Source organism: Oikopleura dioica, chromosome PAR, assembly GCF_907165135.1.
Source record: "Oikopleura dioica chromosome PAR, OKI2018_I68_1.0, whole genome shotgun sequence".
Lineage (NCBI taxonomy): Eukaryota > Metazoa > Chordata > Appendicularia > Copelata > Oikopleuridae > Oikopleura > Oikopleura dioica.
Genome location: NC_137293.1, coordinates 11394743 through 11413869, shown reverse-complemented (window position 1 = coordinate 11413869; position 19127 = coordinate 11394743). Strand labels below are relative to the sequence as shown.

Genomic DNA, 19127 nt, shown 5'->3' with positions numbered 1-19127 from the left:
ATTGCTTTTAGAATGTCTAGTAAAGGAAAGCAAGTTGTGACTAACGATGGCTCTGACTCCAAGTACAGAGAGAAAGTCGCTGATCACTACAAAGGTCAGTAATTTTATCTCAATTTTAATTTATGTTGACATTTTAGAATCTAAAACTGCAAAAGCAAGCCTCAAGTGGTATCTGCTCTTTACATTCATCGCCAATGGTATTGTAGCGGCTCATTACTTCATGAAAAAATACAAGGTGAAATATTTGATGAATATTCAACTCTTCATTCGTTTCAGAAAATGTACTTGATCACCACGAAAGCGACTCCAGAGCCTTTTCTTTGGGAACTCGCAACGATTGGAACATTTATCCCAACAGTTATTGGCTGGAGCGCTTGTGCCAAGGTTAGTAACTCACTTTTATCTGTATTTTTATAGTCATTTCAGAACAATGTCAAGCGAATGACCATGTACGTTTGGGGAATCCTTCTCTTCGGTCTTCCTCCACTTATCTGGGGCGCTTGGGAGCATCACGAAGAGCTCATCAAATACATGAACTCTCAAGGCTACCGACGAACAATCATGGGTTACCCAAGGGCGATCGTCATTTATGGATTTATTCTTTGCTTTGGCGAGGTATTACGTCCGTGAAACTATAATTAACATATTTTAAAGATGATCTCAACCGGCTTCACTCGAGGCCGAAAGTGCATCAAGCTTTGGACCAAGAAGGGTTCCAAAACTGAAGTCGACAAGAAAGAAGAAAAGAAGGACAAATAATCAACCATACCATCAATTTACCCGAGCATTTCCCTAGGTTCTTACTACTGTATATCATGAAGCGTGCAATACGAAATTCTGTGTTCTAAGATGTTTTTAGGCAAATTAGGCAATTATTTGAAGTTCATTCTATGTTATATCGTGTCCGAAATAAACCGAAATAATTATAAAAGAATGCATAGACACCGTTTGTTTTATACTTTAGGGAACCCTCTGTGATAACTGTGGTCGGAGAGCATAGACTCCCCAGCTTGGGTTAATATAAAACAAACGGTGTCATAGAAAACTCTTTCGTAAAGTTGGTTTTCGTTGTATTTCACAAAATATTACATGACAAGACAATGGACTTAATATAAAAGCAGGTCAATGGGAGTTGAAGAAACTGGTGACTGATAGAATGAAAATGTACAGTAAGGCCGAAATACTACAGTGATTGCTCCACGGCTTCAATAATTGTATCTATATCGCGCTGTTTCTTTTTTATAACGTGATCGATTGAGGAAAGTCTGTCTCCAACTCCTCTGAAGTGCTTCTGTGGAGCTGCGCAAGAATCCTGCGCAGTGAGGATTTCAAGAAGCGTTCGCAGCAGACCGTTCATTTCGGAGCAGTCCTTGAGCAATCCCTGCAGGGATTCCTTCAACACTGAATATATTAAGTTAGCCATTGGAATTAATGAGGAGATTATTTTTAGCATATTAGCTCGATTTGCGAATTGTTGATGATGAGGATATGTAAATAAGTTTTGGATTGAATGCATTCTTTTGATAGTAGCTGAATACTATCAACTGAAGAGCTGGTTTTATTCGATACCTTTTACATTTCTTAAAATCCTTAATAGTCTGGGGAAAATTCAGGCTTACAATAGTAAAATAATCATTTGTCATGCAAATATTATAAGAACCTACCTTGGCAGTTTTTGCATTTCATGTGGGAAGAGAGTAATTGCTGGGCAAATTCAGGAGTTGATAAGCAGCGCCTAATTGGACTCTCCCCAGAGGGCATTTGGATCATTGCGGTTTTCGCAAAAACTTCATCCGAATCGTTGCATGCAAGAACGTCGTCTTTTGAATTATTGAAAGATGAGCCGAGATTATTGTAATGAAACTCAGAGCCGCGGTAAGACGATTTTATTGCGCCCGGAGTTTCGATGCAGGTTCCACCGGAGAATATCGACGAAAGATTGGAGCTCATGACAGTCGAGTTGGACTGCAATGTCGCCGTCTAAACGATCTTATTGAACAAGTCTATTTATTTTAGTGATAACGCCCACTAGATCTACTACTTTTCCATGGTATATTGAACATCACAGAGAGTTATTTGTTTAGGGAATTCATGAAAGAAGTAAGGGGATAGGGCACAAGGAGGATTACACGGGAACTTACCCTCGAATCGTTGCCGCTCGAGTGACGATCAAAGTTCGAAAATGTTCCACTGGACTTGCGCGATCCAGGAGTAGGTGTCCCAGGCGGAGTGACATCGATGTAAAGAGGGGGGCCAGGGAAGTCGAAGTCTTCTTCTGAATCTAAAAGATATTATTACTTGATTATCGACCCTGAAGCTTATAAAATAGCAAGATCAGTATGTAACGGTTGTGACTTTCCCACAAGTCGCTCTGAAAACAATCTTATAAGATGTCATTTTTGAGAGCCCTTGTCTGAAAAACTCAAATCGAAATCATAACTTGGCTTCGGTCCCGCGCCCAAATAATTAACTCCGTGTCATGTCATTCAAGAATACCTGAGTCGAAGTTTGACGTTCCCGGCGAGTAATCTGACAAGTTCAGCGATTCCGATAGGGACTTTTTCTCCGTCTTCTCGTCCAAACTCTTGCGGGTTTCTTCAAGGGTCGCCATTGTCTGCAGAAAAAATAGGGATAGTTGAAACTCGGGGGTGGATTTTTGACAGGAAGTTTTTGAAATTTCACTTGAAGAGTGCGCCGTTGAAATTGCCGAGTCTCCACTTGTACTGGAAACTCCACAGATCGAAATGCTTAAAAATAAAGTTTATATCTCTTGGAAAAGCCTCTGGTAGCAAGTGAAATGAGGCTCGTGTAATTATAACAGGGCGGCGGGATCGATCTGGCGGATCATCCGCCAAGTAATGAGGATTCCTGCCGCCATCTTAGGCCTCGAACAACATCTTCCACGACTCTTTTTGATTAGATCCCGAGAACTTAAACGACAAATATTCTATACCTTTCTCTTGTCGGACTGCAGCTGGTATCTGGTTTGAAGGAATCGTCAAAGGATGAAACACTCCCGGGAGGGTTGAAGCTCACGCTGCCGCCTGAGTCAGTTTGTCAATTTGAACAGTTTAAATCCGAAGGGACAAGCCGGAGCCCATTAGCGCGGTAATAAAGCAACCACTATTTTGGAAAAGAGCTCATATGCATCAACGAGTGCCTAATTTTGCCAACTGTAGAAACTGGCACCTACAGAGTATGAAAAATATAAAAAAAAATGCAGTACAAAAAAGCGGTTAATAAATCATTTGGGTAATTAGGATTCGCTCCCGTTGATGAGACGTTGACTATTGGGAACTAGTGATCCATTATCGGTATGTGTTTTGAACCCTTTGTGTGGGATTACCGAAATCAGTTTTGAAAATGAGCTCTGCGGAAGTGCGAGAGCGTGATCAAAGCTTTTCCAATGGACGTTTATTGTCGCTTCACAGCGTGGGCCCGGGGAGATGTCCTACTGTTGTTATCTTATCATTACCTTGTCGCTTTGGAGTTCGTGGCCGTTCTGGAGGTCGTTTTAAACTTCCTTGTAGACAATGCAAAGTGTTTTGATGCAAATCTTTAAATTAGAAATGTATATTTAGAAAAAAAAACTTAATCTACCTTTCAGAGCATTTTCCAAGTCAACTTCAATTTGAGCTCTCTGGAGGCATTGTTCCATCTCTTCGTAACTCTCAAAAACTAAGAAAGTGTTCAGAAACGCTCACCAAACGCTTGATAAGAATTAATTAGAAATTAGAGTTTGACAACGGGGATCCAGGTCGATCTATCAGTAGCCTCCCGATCGAGGGCGTTGAGATTAGCATGTATTGATTTTCAGAGGACACTTTTGGGCTGCCGCAGGCAAAATTATCAGAAGGGTACTAATAACTGTAAGCGGATCTGACAGCTTTCGGATGTCAGTTTTATCTAGGCTATTTTTATCGGAAAGAGGATGTAGCACCCTGGTTATTAAGATTAACATATGACAAGCAGATATGAGCACCCTCTGAATTTCGCTTGATCGGTTCTCAGTCGTTCTAAAATGATATTTTCCAGAGGAAGTACCACCTCAAATTGAACCCGAATCATGTGAAACAAGCGCTGCGTTTTTTGTTATCTCAGCCGACGGTCAGGCGCGGGCAGATTTATTGGAGCGGACTTCCGGTCAAATAAGGGTCTACCAATGGATATCCGGCCGTTACAGTTCTTCGGGTCTTGGCTTTGATCTCTTTGAAAAGAAAAAGTTATTGTACCCTTGATTTTCTGATGGTTCTCTCGCGGCGATTTTTGGTCAAAAAGGCGAAAAATATCAGTTCAGAACTAGAACGAAAGGAAGGAATCTACAAATGGATCTGAGACAGATGGAGTGTTTGATATTTACAATAAAACGTTAAATGAATGGCGTCCCGTGGTCGTATAAATTATGTAAATCGTTATTTCTCTTCTGAATATGTACAGAATGACTTCTTTTTCTACTGTAAAGGATCGCTCTCACGGGGATATTTTCATGCTCGCAAAAGATAAGGAAACAATAAGACGGGTAATAGGAGACTTTTGATTTGGTGCTGAAAAAACGGGGATGATCCCTCCGGAGCTGTCAATTATAGCCTCCTTGGATTTACTTTGGCTCCTTGACAGAGCGTCTCCGAGATCAATATTATTTCACATAATTATATACCACTTCTTTTGATATAAACCCATTTGCCGCATGTTGCTGATAAAAGCAACTGTATATTTTGCATAGCGAAAGTTAAATTGAATCATGGCCATTTTTGGAATGGTCCAGCTGCGCGTGGTTAATTATATTAACCGCTCGAGCACGCTCAAAATTGGTCTTGACTTTGGCGCCTTTCTAAACTCGCGATGCATTATTTACAGACAAGGCCTTAATTTCGACGTACAATGAGGGTAAATATTTAACGACTTTTAAGTTAAAAAATTGAATTTTCTGCCCAAAACACTTTCGACACGGGTCATCCTTCGAGGGAACATATTTCAGCTGTTGTTGGTCGCACCCGTACGAGTGTGACAACATGGTGGAATGTTTGGCAAGGGAAACCATTGGTGTGACCTTTTTCTGTGCGGTGTTGATAAGGAAAGCGGATTGCCATCAGTTCCGGTGGGATTACGGACCCGCTTTCGCTTTGGAAAAGGGGTACAAGCGGGTACTGTAACAGTCAGATTACGATTTTACGGGAGAAAAGGAGGGAACGAAATCAATATGATTGAAGTAGATTAACTTCTTTAAGGTGCAATAAGATCTCGACAAAACTTTTGAGGAACTTCCATCTGTATCAACAAGTTATAATAAAAAAGCGAGGCCGCCATAACTTCAAATGTATTTGGACTTCGAGTAATTGTCCAATTTTCCGCCCTACCGTAAAAACGAAAAAATGACGGACAGTTCAAAGACGGCTACCTGTTTGACCTCAAATTGACCTTTTCGAAATGGGCGAGTGCGAGACTCAAACTTGAGAAAATAGCCATCTTTTGAGTAATTACCGGGTAGGGACGGGAGGAAGGGAGTGGGATTATGTTGAATAAAAACGGCACAATACTGCGTAAAATTTTCCATGGCCAAGTGCCAGAAATTTCGTGACCAGAATACATAAATTTTACAGCTGATTTACAAGTCAAAAAGCCAAAATCGCCAAACAAGTGAACGTAAAAAAGGGAGCGATAATCGTAAAGCTGGGTAAATAGCGAATATTAAATAAAAGAACAACTTCTATTGTGCGCGCGGAAATAGAAGATAGACCCTTACTTGACTCGGCTGAGAGTTCCTAAAGGGGGAAATGAATTTGAATACACGCTAGTCAAAACCGGAAGGATTGTTGCTACCCTCACGCATGTCATACACGGCTCTTTCATGGCTGGTAAGCATATCCACCAAGAAATGTAAATAAGCCTTCCATTTTGAAGACCGCGAAAGAATGCGAAATTTTTAATCAATTTTAATCCTCGAAAGTTTAACTTCAAAAGAACAGATTTACAAAAAAGTTACTGCCAGAAAATCAAGATTTAGGGTAAATCAATGCGAAGAAAAGTTTTAATCACAATTAAAATGTCGAAAGTTTTTGATGGCCAGTTGTTGGAATTAGGGCTTGTTGCCCGGGGCCCGTGAGCTTCAACACCCCCGATTACGAGCTCCATCTGTTTAGCTGACTTCCGCTTTTTCGCTCTCCAGCTGTCGTCTAGGCCCCATCAAGACAATGAAAAATGACTCCGGATTATCCTTTTCTCGGGAATACATAAATGTGTGTCGATCAACGAGGGAAAGAATTAAAATTTCAAGATTATCCAAGCAAATCGATGTCTGAGCAGTTTCTGAACCTGTTCCTGGCAAGCGGGTGGAGCTTTTCGCGCGAAGGTCGATGTCATCATCCGATATTAAATCCCTGTAGCTTTGAAAAAGATCCTTACAAGCCTAGGAATTTAATTCTATAAAAAGTTCAAAGGGAGTTGCCTTATTTTTAGGGTTGGCGAGGTTTTTGGATAAATAGTAGCCGCTAAAATGTGGCCGTGTTTCCGTGACTCGTGTTTTCATCCCCCGATTAAACTCATTCGATGTTTTGTGCACAAATCCGGCCAAGGTCAAATCGGTTCCCCCGTTTCAACAACGACGGGCCCTGTTTTCGTACACTTGGATCGGAGTATAGTCCAACACTCAAATAGAGCTCAGGCGCTATCAAAGGAGTCTACTGTGAATCGAAGGCCAATTCAAATAGAACATTTCAAACTGAAGCGCGCGCAGATTCTACCTTTGAGCAAATGACACGAACTGTGAAAATTTACGGCGTCAGAACAAATTCATCCCAGCTTGATAAAGACCTGTTCCTTTGATATGTGGGGGAGGTAGACCTTATATTCTGTGAGATACAAGAGTGCACTTCACTCTTCTTCCAAAAGCTCGACAATCTCTTCAAAAAGCCACGGGATTTCTTCTTCTTGTCTTTTTTCGCTTTTCTCCGCTTCATCGTGTCTCTGTTAGAGTTAAATCAGCTGTGCTCTCTGTATTCTGACATTTTCACAATTTCGTGGTTCGTTTTTCAAGTTTGAATAATTAAAGGCGAAGAATTTTTATCTGGAGATTTTTGTTGAATTTGGAGTTTGGCGCGGCGGCGCAAGCGGCGCGTTTAGCGTTTTTTGTAACCTCGCGCGCCCTCGACCACCAGGAAGCCTGGGCTGAGGCCTTCAGCTCCCATGGTTGCGTTGAGAATAACAACAACAAAGATGAATAAGCGAAGGCAGTGACCTTTGAGAATACTTTCAAATTGGAGCTTCTAATGAGCATAATTTGTTGAATTTTATTCACTTTGGTTCTTTCTAAACTTTTCTTTGCCTCCCTTAAAATATTACGGCATCTATTCTTCTCTGAATAAATACCGTAAATAAGATGAATTTGCTCTGGAAGACGCGTTGTAGACAAATTCTAAAGAAAGTGACGGGATGACCCTCAGCGGCAAGGATCAAACGATCAAGCCGCCTATTCCATTATTCTGATCAAATACACTTGATCGAACAAAAACTCAAACGAGCTCTTTATTCCGTGGAACTTTTCTTCCTAAAAACGGCCACGCGTACGCGCGTTCCCAAGATTCCATTCTCGTTATTATTTTTGGATTATGGTCTCCTATGTAAATTGGATCTTCTTCTGGTGCCTGAACTGATCCTGAAATATGCCAGGAACAAAAAGCGAGCTTACTGTAGCTGTATTGTCAGCATTTTTTGGCACAATAGAGCTCAGCTTATTTCCCGTTTTACGGCGGCCGATTTCTGCATTCATAAAGATCGATGCGCTTCCGATGTTCGGAACTGGACCAGTTGACTTATCGTTTCCATCACGTGACGTTTGAAGTCGCCGCTCAGGACGAGGACAAACTCCTCCAAAGATGGCCCGCTTTCTCCTTGGAAGAGCAGCCCAAACAGACTCGGAAACGAGATATTATAGCCGTGATTTTGGCCACTGTTTGATCCGGGTCCATGTTCGGAACTTGTTCGATCCTCTATCAGATTGAGATAGCTTTCAAAGTCAACGCCGCTTCAATTCAATAACCCAGGCCATCCGTTATTTGAATAGTTACAGTAAAAACGCCTGGTCTGGGACGGCCTTAATCCAAAAAAGCGTCCCAAACCAGGCGTTTTTTCAATATCCTCTCTAGCGCCAATTTTGCTCGCAATAAGTTAAAAATCACCCCCTGGGCGTGTGCCTTTGATCTTTAAACGGCCCGACCGTCCCAAACCAGGCGTATTTTTGACCGTCCCAGACCAGGCGTTTTTATTGTAGCTAAAACTCACGGCTATGGATTTTGGAGACGCTGAAAGTTGAAATTGATAATACCGGAAGAAAAGTCAGATACGACACGAGTTATTTGGTCGGGCCGGGTTTGAGATCAGTACTCACAATCGAAAGCGCCAATTTTCTTGATGCAAAAGTACGCTCAGGAATTCCGAAAAACACCGCCGACCACAGCGATTTCCGTCAAAATTTGGGCGCACCGCCAAATTTGGAATTTTAAGACAGCGGAAATCTAGGGTAAATGTTCAAAAGGAGCCAGGGTCAGGCAGGGGCTCTTAAAGGTGAGCGAAAATGGCAGGAAACGCTTTCGGTGCGATAATTTGTTGACTCGGACATGACCGTGTAAATAGCCAACTAGGAGAAGGGGACAGGCTCCGTTAGGGCACGCGGTGTGCCCAATAGCATCGATATCCGGACATGTTGTTCACAGACCGTTTCCCATGATAGTGCTAATTGGGAAATTTTCCCCGGCCCGCTGGCTAAAAGACTCGATCATCCAAAAATTGGAAAATAGATAAATCCACGCACTAGGGGTCCCTTGACAAGAGCTGGTGCTCATTATGTACAGTCATTGGCAGTATTTATAACACAATTACTGATCGATTTCAACGTTGAATAGGTTTTTACAACCGCTTGTAAATGAGGTCAACGTCGAGGTCTAGGTTTGGACTCACGCCTAGAGGCGTCAGATGCCTCCCTGGGTGCCTTGACCTTGGTCCAAGATTGTGCGTCAAAAGTAACTAAGAAGTTTGTTTATCTCCACCCTTAGGAGCCCCATAAGTAGACATGGAGCGGTCAGATGCGCGCCTTTGAAGGTGGAAACTGCCCAGATTCTCACCAGTTCAAATATTTTGTGTGAGTTTGGGATTCACTTCAAAACTACCTTCCGCCAAATATTGACTTCCTCTGACACTTGACTCGACCTACAGTTACATCAAGGATTTGGAAACTGCTATAAAAGCAAGTTTTGAATGGATTAAATGTTAAGAAAACATATTTTATTTCAGCTTTAATCTTCAGAATCGTCGTAGCTGTAATCTTCGAGCTCATCTGGATTGCATGTGCACGTCTTTTCACGGGCGAATTCGCCATTAATCTTGGGAACATAGGCCGGGCATGTATCAGAGCATTCAATCGTGTGCTCGAGCAAGCATTCGTGATAAGTACCCGAAGCAAAGAGCCGTCCATCACCTTCACCGGGCGTCTTTACCCAGCTATTTGCGTCGTGCCCCTTTCAAAAGGTTGATCCTCCTTTTTCGACAAGGTTTTTAAAAATGGCGAAAGAAAATTACTCGTCCTTGAAGAAATACACAATCAACCCTTTTTCCTTTTCAATCTCACTTGAGAGACATTCAAGTACCGCCGGATCATAGTCTGCGTAGTAGTCGTAGCCATACGAGTCGTATTCGTATTCTTGACGACGATAGCGATTTTGAGAGGGTTCCGTACTTCTTCGTTTCCGATAGTACTCGCTTTGAATTGGTTCAGATTGTTTCTTTCAAATTTTTGAAATTTTATCAGTTTTTATCTTTTAAAAACCAAGCCTGTAGTAGTAGTCGCCATAGTAGTCTTCGTAGTCACTATCGATCTTCAGGTCATTGTCCACTCTGTTGATGGCTTTCTTGGCCCCAGGGCCATAACCAGGGATAGCACCTCTGTAAATATCGATAAGGAATGTCATTAAGTGTTTTATACCGAGATATGTAGGGCGGGTCGTAAGTGCACTCATTAATCTCGTCCATAGACCGGTCAGAGAAAATGCCGCCATTTCTCGAAGTGTCGATAACGTAATTGAGTCCAGTCTGACAATGAAGCTCAGCGGCAAGTTGCATATTGTACGTTGAGTTGACAAAGGAGCCGACATTCATCGCGAAGCCACGGAGCCCGACTGAAAACAATGAAGAATAAACCTCGGGCTTAACAAAAATCATTATCTTACCGGGCATCTGCTGAAGCACGTCGACAATATGGTCCATGTTGACTGCCCATTGAAGGTAAAGTGCGTTTCCAGCATCCACGTAAGTCCATGCTTGAAAAGATAATTAACGAATTTTGAAGGTTTCAAAATGTTACCTTTGGGGAATCTTCGAATGATCTTGTCAACGCGCTGAGTGAAGGAAAGTTGATGATCCGCAGCATGATACTCATTTTCAGAGTTGAAAGTGTGCATTAAAAACGAAGGCTCCAAAATGAGCATCAAAGGAACATCAGCCAAGGCTTCGCCATATTCTTCTATTTTCGCGTCGTATTCTTCCCAAGTGGGGAGACGATCTGGCGGCATGTAATGAGAAGCTTGCTCGTCGAGAACAAGCCCTGTTCGTGGTGCCATGTAAAAGACAACAACTGGGACAGACGAATCTTCGCAAGCTGATTGTTTAATCTGCTGGATTGTATAGAAATCGTCTTTCATCCCAAGCAACCAAAAGGTATTGCGCTCAATCTCCTTTCCAGTCACATCGTCAAGAGTTCGTATCATCGTTAATCTAAATAGCGTTAATCGAAAGTCATGAGAAAGACAATTATTAGTTCGAATTAACTCAATGTCTTGCTATCGCACGTTCCACTGTTTCCCTACCTGTCAATTCCTATGGTAGCTGAGTATGGGTGCGGGCAAACGAACTTTTCTGTGAGGTTTCGTGTTGTGAACGCTGAAAATATTTAGAACCAAGGTCGGAGAATGAATGTTTTAATAAGTTACCTTGAATGAGAAGCAAAATGGCACATGCTCCTCGGAGCAAAAGTTGAACGTTTCTCAAAATCGCGCACATAATTCCAGGAATTCTAGTTCTGTACCAACAATAGATGACCACGATCAAATACGGAATAATATTGATGAGTGACCAGCCCATTCCAATCATGTACATATAGTAGTAGTAAAATTTCACCGATCGCGCAATAATGGCCTTTATGATCGCGTACAAAATTGTTATCAGCATCAAGAAGAACATGATAAAGTGCATGTAGCAAGCACGAACATCTTCTTTTTGAAATCCAACGCCGGAATCGTTATCTTCATCTCCTTCAGCTTTCTTCTTTGTCGCTTTGAATGTCAATTCACCTCTTCCTTGGGTCAATTTGACTCCCACGATTCTTCTGACACCGTTAAAGTAAGTGTACCAAAGGTTGGTCGAGGCAAGTTCTCCATTCCACATGTCTTTGATTTGAAAACCAGGAGGTGGGTAGAGCAAGAGCAAGTTGCCGACAGTATAGTAGATCAAAAAGTAAAAGCAAACTCTAAACCGATTTCTGAAACAGGCCACAGTCCAAAAAAGATGGCCCATGACGGAACCAGCTGGAAGAACGGGATGGAAACAGCAGCGCAGAAATAATTGTATCCGCAAGAAGAATAGAAAATCCGTTGAGACATGGTGAGACCAGCTTGAGTGAGGGGAAAGTCATCGAGGAAAATTTGCAAGTTGCCCTTGCACCATCGCGAGCGTTGTTTGAAAATCTCTGTGATTTCGTGGGGCGACTGACCGATAGCCAAGACTTCGTGATGATAGGATACCGCCCAACCCTCCGTACACAATCGCAACGATAGCAAAGTATCTTCCGTTAGACAACCAACAGGAAAGTACCCGACTGATTTTAGCGCATCCGCACGCACGGTGAAATTCGTCCCGCAGCAGTTGACAGCGGACCATTGATCAAGAGAAGGTTCAATACGATGAAAGAAGGAAACATTCAAATGATCCCAAACATCTTCATCCGCGTTGACATTGTAAAAGAACTGAGGCGTTTGAACCAAACCAATCGGTCGATCGCGCTTTTCAGAAAACACCGGAAGCACTCGCCAGAGATAGTTACGCCGGGGCATGAAATCAGCGTCGAATACAACAACAGCTTCTCCTTTCGCATCCGCGTAGTCGTAAATGAACCGAAGAGTGTGATTGATATTTCCTGCTTTGGCATGGTGCGGCACTCCCGGAAGTTTTGGACGGGCGATGTAGTGCAAAAACACGTACTTTTTGTACGCCTCCCAAGGATGTATTCTTCGAGATTTCCTCGCTTCCCGTCGTCAAGAACATAAATATGAAGATGAAGTCCTGTTGGGACATCCATGTGCATAACTTCGTGAAGTGTTCCAGCGACAACTTCCAGGGGCTCATTGTAAGTCGGAATCATTACCCGAATCGTATGAAATTTTGGTCTTTCAAAAGCTGCCAGAGACGGTTCTTCGCGAGAGGTCCACTTCCACATCGTCATTCCTTGAATAATCAAGCTCGGGCACGTTGAAATCTCCAAAATGGCCACAAGGCAGCAGTAAATTCGATTCAATCCAGGTGCGTCCAGAGTGAAGGTCAGCCGGACGTAGATGTAAGCCAGCAAGGAAATAAGATATAGAATGTAAAGAAACTGGTAGATGTAGTTTGTTGGTTTGTATTGGACCTTTGGGACGGGGATCGATGCCTCTGGAGCGGGAGTATCGTCCATCACAAAATCTTTGAAATGGCTCCAGTCCTCGCCATCATCTTCTTCAGCCATTCGCTCGATTCCAGCTGCGTCTATCCAGGGTCTACCAGTTGCTGGGGGGAGATCTTCGAATTCATCTTTTGGTTTCTTCCGCCGTCTTGCTTGAGTAGACGATTGCTGTGGCATAGGTTGACTTGACGATTGACGACTTCTTACTTTTGGCGTCGGTCGATCGACAATTTCTGCCCGTCGATTGGATATTTTTGATGAGCGGCTAACAATTGATGGGGCCTGATTTGGTGGCGGAGGCGCTCGATTCTTCACGGGTCTGCTTGGCGGTCGAATAGTGTCTTCAGGATGGATGAACTCGTGAATAGAGGAATTCTCAGGTATTTGTTCATGAACCATTTTTCGGAGCTGGAGCTCATAGTGAGATGTCAGCTCGGCCATTTCGCTAGGACTTCTTGAATCGTCCATTTCGAGTTGACGGAGTTCAGCTCTTATTCTTGATATTTCCGATCGAATGTTCAGAGTAGATTGCCGAGACAAGCCTCCTTCGGTAGTTCTCACATTTTCATGATGAGAAAACGAGGAAGCATTTGATGGGGGAGTGGAGTTTTTCGTTCTTCCCCAGCTGTGGACATCATGAGTTGGCTTTGATCTAAAATTTCAATAGGTAAATTTTAGAGCAAAAAAATTTAACCTGTTTGAGCTGGTAATAGATGGTGGTTTTGACGGTCTTGGAGGTTTTCTTGGATTGACTTCGTCGATGGTATCATAAGTTCGTTCTCTTTGGGGTCTGTTGGAAGGGCGATGGTTAGGACCTGCTCGGTATTCAAAACTGTTACTTGAGTCGGACCTGGGCATTTTTGAAAATACTGAAATTCTACCTCTAATCAACCACTCTTATAGAAGAGTTTCATTTTTATGATCATCGCCTTGCGGCACCAATTTCCGGTAATTATGACACTTTGAATTGTGAGAAGTGCTTTTTCGAGGAAATTTATTGCAGCAAATGATTTTTATCAGTAGCATTTATTTTTTGAAGTGCAGCTCGGGAAAAAAGTCGCTCATTTGAACGGCCGATGGAAGCGACGATAAGTAATTGAGAGTTTTGAATTTGAAACTTTCGTTGATTCGAGAGGTAAATATGCGTTTCTGGAGGAATTTGGTCATGTTTTCGAAGGTATGAATGATTCGCAGGGTCTCGCCAATAACATTTATCCTTTTTTTTCAATTTTATTATTCTTTTGGAAAAGTGTAGAATACCTGTAGACATTTGAATTGCCAGAGTTCGATTCGTGCCAAAGTAAGTGCATTACCGGATGAAAGAAATTCTTTGCTTGCTCGTCGGACTTTTCTCGCTGAAAAATCAAATCAAAGCATTTCAATCCACGGCGAAGCCGGTCTTTTGCATTCTGTTCGAAGTTAGGAACGCACGTTCGGCAGCTGATCCATCGAAATGAAGTCGCGGAAATAATATCGATTGCATTTTCTAAAATTAGTCAAAAGATAGATAGCTATTTAAAAAAAACCTGGTAAAGTTATGTAGCCACATTTGTCTAGCATCTCGTGAACAAGGAGAAGACCAGCCAAGTGAGGGTCCTTATTCAAAGTACAGCTGTGATTCTGCGCATCTGTCTGGTAGAGACACTGGAGTCCAAGAGCCAGTGCATCGTTATTCAATCCTTTGACAAACTCAACGATATCCTGCTTTCTCAGTAGCTCTAAAATGACTCTCGCGAAGTATTCTTCCGAGATAAGTTCTTCCGCTTCGTCTTGGTCGATTCCAAAGGGCACTAACTTGAGCTCGTTGCTCTCATCTCTCGTGATAATCGTTGTTCGCAACAAAAGAATCTTTAAAATATTCGGCTGATTTATCGAGGACTCTATTCCGTGATACGCGAGATCCAATATTTCCGTAAAATTTTGAACCCAGCGCGTCGTTTTTTCAATGTTCTCCGATAACAGAGCTCTTTCGCAAAATTTTTCTCCACTCTCAAGAATAACACCAAGCTCGGCAACATCTTTGTCATCTCTCAAGCCATTGACGACTTTAGCAAAGAAATTTTTGAATATCTTCGAGGCAATGAGAAAGTCCTCTTCCCCAAGTAATTTGTCAAAACATTTGAGATTCAGACAACTGAGCAACGACGAGAAATTGCTCCACCACATTGGCTTCAGAAGCACTTTTTTGTAAATTCCCATAAACTCGCTGTTTGACTTCTTGCTTTCAAAAAAGCTGAAATCGTTCAAGAGAATGAATATCATCGATTCCCACCACAGAAAAAGCTTGAAAAATTTTTCAATCGGTGCCTGATTTTTCAAATCTTCTTTCAAAAGACAGCCAAGTATGAAAATGCAGTGATAGTGTTCCAAATTCACATCGAAGGGGACTTCTTCCTTGACGTAATCCAGGATATTGGCGTGAATTTCATTTGTTTTACTTATTCCAAGGTCGTTAGTACTCATTGATAAACTCGATAGATAGTCCAAAATCATATCTGCGATTTCCGACTTCAAATGGACACTTTCAGCTATTTTGAATATTTTTATACCTAACGGAAAGAAAGGCGATGATTTCGAGGCTTCTGAAGCGCATTTTGAAATCAACGAAAAATGATCAAAAGTGATCTGTTCTTGCTGCCATAACTTTCGCATTAAATCAGTCACATCTGATATTTTTTCCAATTGTTCCAATGACATAGGCCTTTCTTGAGAAATCGTAACGTAATCGTCATCATAGTAGTTACTAGAGGCGCGGTCAGCAACGTGGATGTTCGGGAAGCTGTGAAGATCTATTGAATCTCTAGGCATTATCCGCGAAGGCATCGTCGCCCATCTCGCCGACTTGTGTCTTTGGACCGATGTCAACTGTTCCGACATCGATTTCTGGAAGCTCTTCTTCAAGATCGAACGAGGAGTACACTGAACGGTTGTTCGGTAGCTCTGATCTAGATGGTCGATTTCGAGATAGGAACTTTTATATTCTTTCGTCAGGATTTTGAGAGAATAGCTCAGATTTTCAAAGCTAGGTCGATATTTTGGATCTGGATGCCAAGTGCTCTCAATCAGAGGCCACAGGTCGTCAGTTACTTTCGGTGGTCTTCTGAGCCGCTGCGGTTTTTTAATCCCCAATACTTCAGTCTCGAACTCTTTGCTTAGGTATTCCTTCAATTCCCTCACTGTCGCTATTTCTTTGTATGGAACATGGCCTCTGGTGAATATTTCCCACATGAGAATGCCAAAAGACCAGAGATCCGTCTTGCTTGAGAATTTTTTCAGTTCTAGCGCTTCTGGAGCGAGCCAACGAAAAGGCATGTCGCAGCGATTCTTCTGCTTGTAATAACCGCATCCTATGTAGTGATCAGTTTTACGAGAGAGTCCAAAATCGCAAATCTTGAGCGTGAAGTCGTCGCTCAGGAGGCAGTTTCGCGCTGCCAGATCTCTGTGCACGATTCCCTCACTTGACAAGTGTTTCATCCCGCAGGCTGCTTCCGCCGACCACCGCAAGGCCAAGTCATACAAGATAGCGTTGCTAGAGCGAAGGAAGCTTATCAAACTTCCGTTTTTCATATAAGCCGTGATTAGAATTGGGCATTTTCGATTACTTTCGTAAGCTAGGTAGGATAGGCCGAGGACGTTCACGTGATTGGAAAGCCTCAACATGACGAGAGCTTCTTTTATAAATTCATTGCGATTTTCTTCATCAATGATTTCTTTGACGCAAAAAAGGGATCCACGAGTATTGCTGATTCTAGCCAGGTAAACCTTTCCAAAGTTACCCATTCCAACCTTTTTTCTAAGCCCATTTTCTTCTTCAAATTGAATCTCTCCGATTCTTAGGAAGCATAATTTGAGCTTCTGCAGCGCTTTCTCTGAACTCTCGGCCCCATCTGATGTCTCTATTAGGTCAATTAGGTCTGGAGGGAGTCTTGGTGGGACTTTTGGAGCGACAATCTCTATGTTCTTTCGGTAGCGTCGACAATTTTTGAAAAAGAGAAATTCAAGTGTTTCGAACAAGCGCATTTTTGAAAAATATTGAAGTGAAAGCAATGTCGGATGTTTACGCGTGTTTGAGCTGCATTCTAACATTTGCGGTCATCGTCGGTCCTTTTAAGTGAGCGATGCGGCGGATTTTGGTTTCGAACACTTTTGTTATTTTATTACATAGAAAAGGGAGAAAAAGAGACAGGGAGAAACAGAAAGAGCTTAGTAGAAGGGAGAATGCAACCACTAGGAGCTCTGTAGTTGGCGCACTTTTTTCCTGATATGATTTTACAAATGTTATCCGCCGTAATATGCATGTGTCAAATGCCACTCTCTGATATTTTTGTAAAACGGTCCTTAGCGAAGAAGTTTCTTCTCTCTCCTGCGCCAGTTTTTCTTTCACTTCATTGAATTTTTCGACGATAGATTCTCTTTCCGTCTCATAATGCTCACGAACCTTGAAGTTTTTTGCATCAAAAATAGTGTGTTCTCGATCAGAATAGCAAACCTCGTTCATGCGCTCTTCAAAGACGGTCTTGTACTGTCCCTCAATATCTTTTATCTGCTTTTTGGCCTCTTCCTGAATAGTGTCCATTTGTTCCTTGTAATGGCTGTGAAGCTCATCGACGGATTCTAGTGAAAAAAATGAAGTGTTCATTTCGACTTGATTATTTACCTTGATAATGTTTGTGATCCTCTTCTCTATATTTTTCCATCTTTGCTCTCTCCTCTTTTACAATTCCTTAATTAACAGTTTGTTTCTTTATCATTAAAAAAGCTGACCGTTCATAGTCTTTATAACGTCGATTAGACACTCATCCACGACGATTGTTTTTTCATTCTCAGAAGATGGCGTTGGCACTTCATCTTCATAAGTTCTAGACGTTTTTAGAGTAAAAATACTAACGATGGTCAATATTCACCGAAGTCTAGTCTTCAATTTAGCATTCTCGGCTCTGAGTTGCTCTAATTCTTCCATTTTTGCGTGAAAAGTGCGGAACTGGCAAATAATATAAATGTGAAAAATCAGAAGCCCTAGGATTATCAAGCTCAATCACCTGGCTCCACAAAGCCACCTCAGCCTCTCGAGTCCCAAGCTTGACGTATCTATCCTTTACTCATCCTTTTTTATTCTGCAATTTTTTGAGAAAAATAAAAAGAATAAAAAAATTTAATCATAAATTAGTAATTAGTAATGAAAAAGTTTATTTCAAGTTCAAAATTTGAGGCAGACGGCAGAAAAATTCAATGAAGTCTATTTTTCCATCGTCGTTTCTATCAACAATATTGAAGATTTCGTTCACTTTTTCTTCGGTATCCTTTTTTTTTCGCATCCAAATTTTATGTTCAATAGATACAATAACTTTTCTTCGAAGTTATAAGTAATAGTGTTGGGTTCTCTTAGTTATTATTTGGATCCTTTCCTTATCTGCTGCAGTCCCAACCATCGACTGATAAAATTCATCCTTGGTAATGCTGCCAGTGTTTTCTTGATACAAAAATTAGAAGATTGAACGTTTTGACCACTTACTCAGATCAAATTTATTGTAAAATCGATGGCAGTTAAACCAGAATCGCACGAATTCAGCTTCGTTGAGTGAACCAGCCTTGGAAAGCTTTCCTCCCATCAAACTCAGCATTTTATCGAGTGAATGGAGGAATTCTCGTACGCTCCCGTCTGTGACTTGGATCATGCCAACTTTTTCGAAATGATCGCTGAAAAACGGTAATTAATAATAACTACTATTATCAGAGGGCTTACGTGATGTGCTGAGGAGTAACAAAAACTGGATCCATACTGAGCTGATTGATCATCTGAAAGAGCTTCTTGAATTCTTCCACTACTTCTGTCATTTTCAAACGTTTCCTTTCTCTTGAGCTTTCTGGCTGAGGTTTCTGGCTTTTGAGTTTCTAAAGAATAGCTTGTTAGATGAATCAAACAAAGCGAGGAATAAATTCAAAAAATCAATCTCTCCTCGGGGCAAAAGAAAAGAAAATTACGCTCAGAATGGATTCACGCAAAATCTGTTTCGTAAATGATGAAAATTTAAAATGCCACCACTGACAAAGAAGCTTTGACAGATGCGCCCTTTTACTAGCCTCTCTTTCTCTTCTGAATTCGAAAACCAGCACTCAAACAGACTGAGCACACATTTTTTTTCTAAGCGTTGTTAATAAACTTTACTATCTGCGGTTATTTGAGGGTAATTCTCTCTCTAAAACTAAAAGAGGATAAAAACAGTTTTTATTCTTTTTAGTCTGAGTGCGGATTAGTTTTCTCTTCCACTCTACCGGTGGGATTTTATAACGCTGAATGTGTGCTTCAATCAATCATCTTTTTTTTTTCAGGAGAGATCTTCACTCTAACTTTTCAAACTCTCTCTAGGATGTAAAATTTTAATGAGGCTATGCTACTTAGTCGTACGCGTCATTTTTAATCTTCGAA

At 41.6% G+C, this 19127-nt stretch overlaps 7 protein-coding genes across 8 annotated transcripts; 1 reads left to right on the top strand and 6 right to left on the bottom strand.

Moving 5' to 3' along the window:
* Positions 1-9: 9 nt before the first annotated feature.
* Positions 10-924, top strand: LOC145704224 (protein jagunal homolog 1-A-like). The gene is made up of 5 exons (XM_081781669.1): positions 10-94; positions 138-235; positions 277-384; positions 427-615; positions 655-924. Exons 1-5 carry the CDS (start codon positions 13-15, stop codon positions 757-759), a joined length of 582 nt encoding a protein of 193 aa, XP_081637795.1. The 5' UTR covers positions 10-12; the 3' UTR covers positions 760-924.
* A 130-nt stretch (positions 925-1054) lies between these two features.
* Positions 1055-7057, bottom strand: LOC145703822 (uncharacterized). Its single transcript, XM_081781216.1, has 9 exons — positions 6811-7057; positions 6321-6377; positions 3601-3680; positions 3476-3556; positions 2954-3044; positions 2497-2747; positions 2142-2281; positions 1665-1980; positions 1055-1401 (listed from the first exon to the last, which is right to left on the bottom strand). The coding sequence occupies exons 1-9, from the start codon at positions 6954-6956 to the stop codon at positions 1184-1186; spliced, it is 1380 nt and encodes a 459-aa protein (XP_081637342.1). The 5' UTR covers positions 6957-7057; the 3' UTR covers positions 1055-1183.
* Positions 7058-9551: 2494 nt separating this feature from the next.
* Positions 9552-13555, bottom strand: LOC145706098 (uncharacterized). Its single transcript, XM_081783616.1, is given in 10 exon segments — positions 9552-9750; positions 9823-9933; positions 9974-10166; positions 10218-10307; positions 10352-10761; positions 10854-10926; positions 10977-11495; positions 11498-12250; positions 12253-13352; positions 13395-13555. Coding segments are annotated over 9 exon segments (3249 nt in total). The 5' UTR covers positions 13169-13352; positions 13395-13555; the 3' UTR covers positions 9552-9566.
* A 171-nt stretch (positions 13556-13726) lies between these two features.
* LOC145701828 (uncharacterized) lies at positions 13727-15291 on the bottom strand. Its single transcript, XM_081779045.1, has 3 exons — positions 14227-15291; positions 13961-14186; positions 13727-13916 (listed from the first exon to the last, which is right to left on the bottom strand). Exons 1-3 carry the CDS (start codon positions 15191-15193, stop codon positions 13727-13729), a joined length of 1383 nt encoding a protein of 460 aa, XP_081635171.1. The 5' UTR covers positions 15194-15291.
* A 9-nt stretch (positions 15292-15300) lies between these two features.
* LOC145701827 (tyrosine-protein kinase receptor TYRO3-like) lies at positions 15301-16720 on the bottom strand. Its single transcript, XM_081779044.1, has 2 exons — positions 15402-16720; positions 15301-15343 (listed from the first exon to the last, which is right to left on the bottom strand). The coding sequence occupies exons 1-2, from the start codon at positions 16718-16720 to the stop codon at positions 15301-15303; spliced, it is 1362 nt and encodes a 453-aa protein (XP_081635170.1).
* A 113-nt stretch (positions 16721-16833) lies between these two features.
* On the bottom strand, positions 16834-17757 carry LOC145706099 (uncharacterized). The gene is made up of 6 exons (XM_081783617.1): positions 17605-17757; positions 17465-17559; positions 17358-17423; positions 17190-17314; positions 17040-17138; positions 16834-16960 (listed from the first exon to the last, which is right to left on the bottom strand). Exons 1-6 carry the CDS (start codon positions 17658-17660, stop codon positions 16928-16930), a joined length of 474 nt encoding a protein of 157 aa, XP_081639743.1. The 5' UTR covers positions 17661-17757; the 3' UTR covers positions 16834-16927.
* A 118-nt stretch (positions 17758-17875) lies between these two features.
* Positions 17876-19109, bottom strand: LOC145706100 (uncharacterized). Of its 2 annotated transcripts, none has more exons than XM_081783618.1 (5): positions 18974-19109; positions 18444-18592; positions 18213-18397; positions 18109-18170; positions 17876-18003 (listed from the first exon to the last, which is right to left on the bottom strand). In XM_081783618.1, the coding sequence occupies exons 2-5, from the start codon at positions 18533-18535 to the stop codon at positions 17887-17889; spliced, it is 456 nt and encodes a 151-aa protein (XP_081639744.1). In that variant the 5' UTR covers positions 18536-18592; positions 18974-19109; the 3' UTR covers positions 17876-17886. The 2 variants fall into 2 exon arrangements, with proteins under 2 accessions (XP_081639744.1, XP_081639745.1); XM_081783619.1 differs by lacking the exon at positions 18974-19109 and adding an exon at positions 18867-18930.
* Positions 19110-19127: the final 18 nt, after the last annotated feature.

Coding starts and splice junctions, on each gene's coding strand:
- LOC145703822 (XM_081781216.1), bottom strand. CDS start 6,956: ATGAAGCGGAGAAAAGCGAAAAAAGACAAGAAGAAGAAATCCCGTGGC. Junction 3,045..3,475: donor ACGAACTCCAAAGCGACAAG/GTAATGATAAGA, acceptor AAACTGACTCAG/GCGGCAGCGTGAGCTTCAAC. Junction 1,402..1,664: donor GAAATGCAAAAACTGCCAAG/GTAGGTTCTTAT, acceptor TAATATATTCAG/TGTTGAAGGAATCCCTGCAG.
- LOC145701828 (XM_081779045.1), bottom strand. CDS start 15,193: ATGATTTTGGACTATCTATCGAGTTTATCAATGAGTACTAACGACCTT. Junction 14,187..14,226: donor TGGCTACATAACTTTACCAG/GTTTTTTTTAAA, acceptor GACTAATTTTAG/AAAATGCAATCGATATTATT. Junction 13,917..13,960: donor GGCAATTCAAATGTCTACAG/GTATTCTACACT, acceptor TTGAAAAAAAAG/GATAAATGTTATTGGCGAGA.
- LOC145706099 (XM_081783617.1), bottom strand. CDS start 17,660: ATGGAAGAATTAGAGCAACTCAGAGCCGAGAATGCTAAATTGAAGACT. Junction 17,560..17,604: donor AAATTGAAGACTAGACTTCG/GTGAATATTGAC, acceptor AAAAACGTCTAG/AACTTATGAAGATGAAGTGC. Junction 17,424..17,464: donor CGTTATAAAGACTATGAACG/GTCAGCTTTTTT, acceptor CTGTTAATTAAG/GAATTGTAAAAGAGGAGAGA.
- LOC145701827 (XM_081779044.1), bottom strand. CDS start 16,720: ATGCGCTTGTTCGAAACACTTGAATTTCTCTTTTTCAAAAATTGTCGA. Junction 15,344..15,401: donor GTTACGATTTCTCAAGAAAG/GCCTATGTCATT, acceptor TTAATGCGAAAG/TTATGGCAGCAAGAACAGAT.
- LOC145704224 (XM_081781669.1), top strand. CDS start 13: ATGTCTAGTAAAGGAAAGCAAGTTGTGACTAACGATGGCTCTGACTCC. Junction 95..137: donor AGTCGCTGATCACTACAAAG/GTCAGTAATTTT, acceptor TTGACATTTTAG/AATCTAAAACTGCAAAAGCA. Junction 385..426: donor GCTGGAGCGCTTGTGCCAAG/GTTAGTAACTCA, acceptor TAGTCATTTCAG/AACAATGTCAAGCGAATGAC.
- LOC145706100 (XM_081783618.1), bottom strand. CDS start 18,535: ATGACAGAAGTAGTGGAAGAATTCAAGAAGCTCTTTCAGATGATCAAT. Junction 18,171..18,212: donor TTACAATAAATTTGATCTGA/GTAAGTGGTCAA, acceptor TTTTGTATCAAG/AAAACACTGGCAGCATTACC. Junction 18,004..18,108: donor TGGTTGGGACTGCAGCAGAT/AAGGAAAGGATC, acceptor ATGCGAAAAAAA/AAGGATACCGAAGAAAAAGT.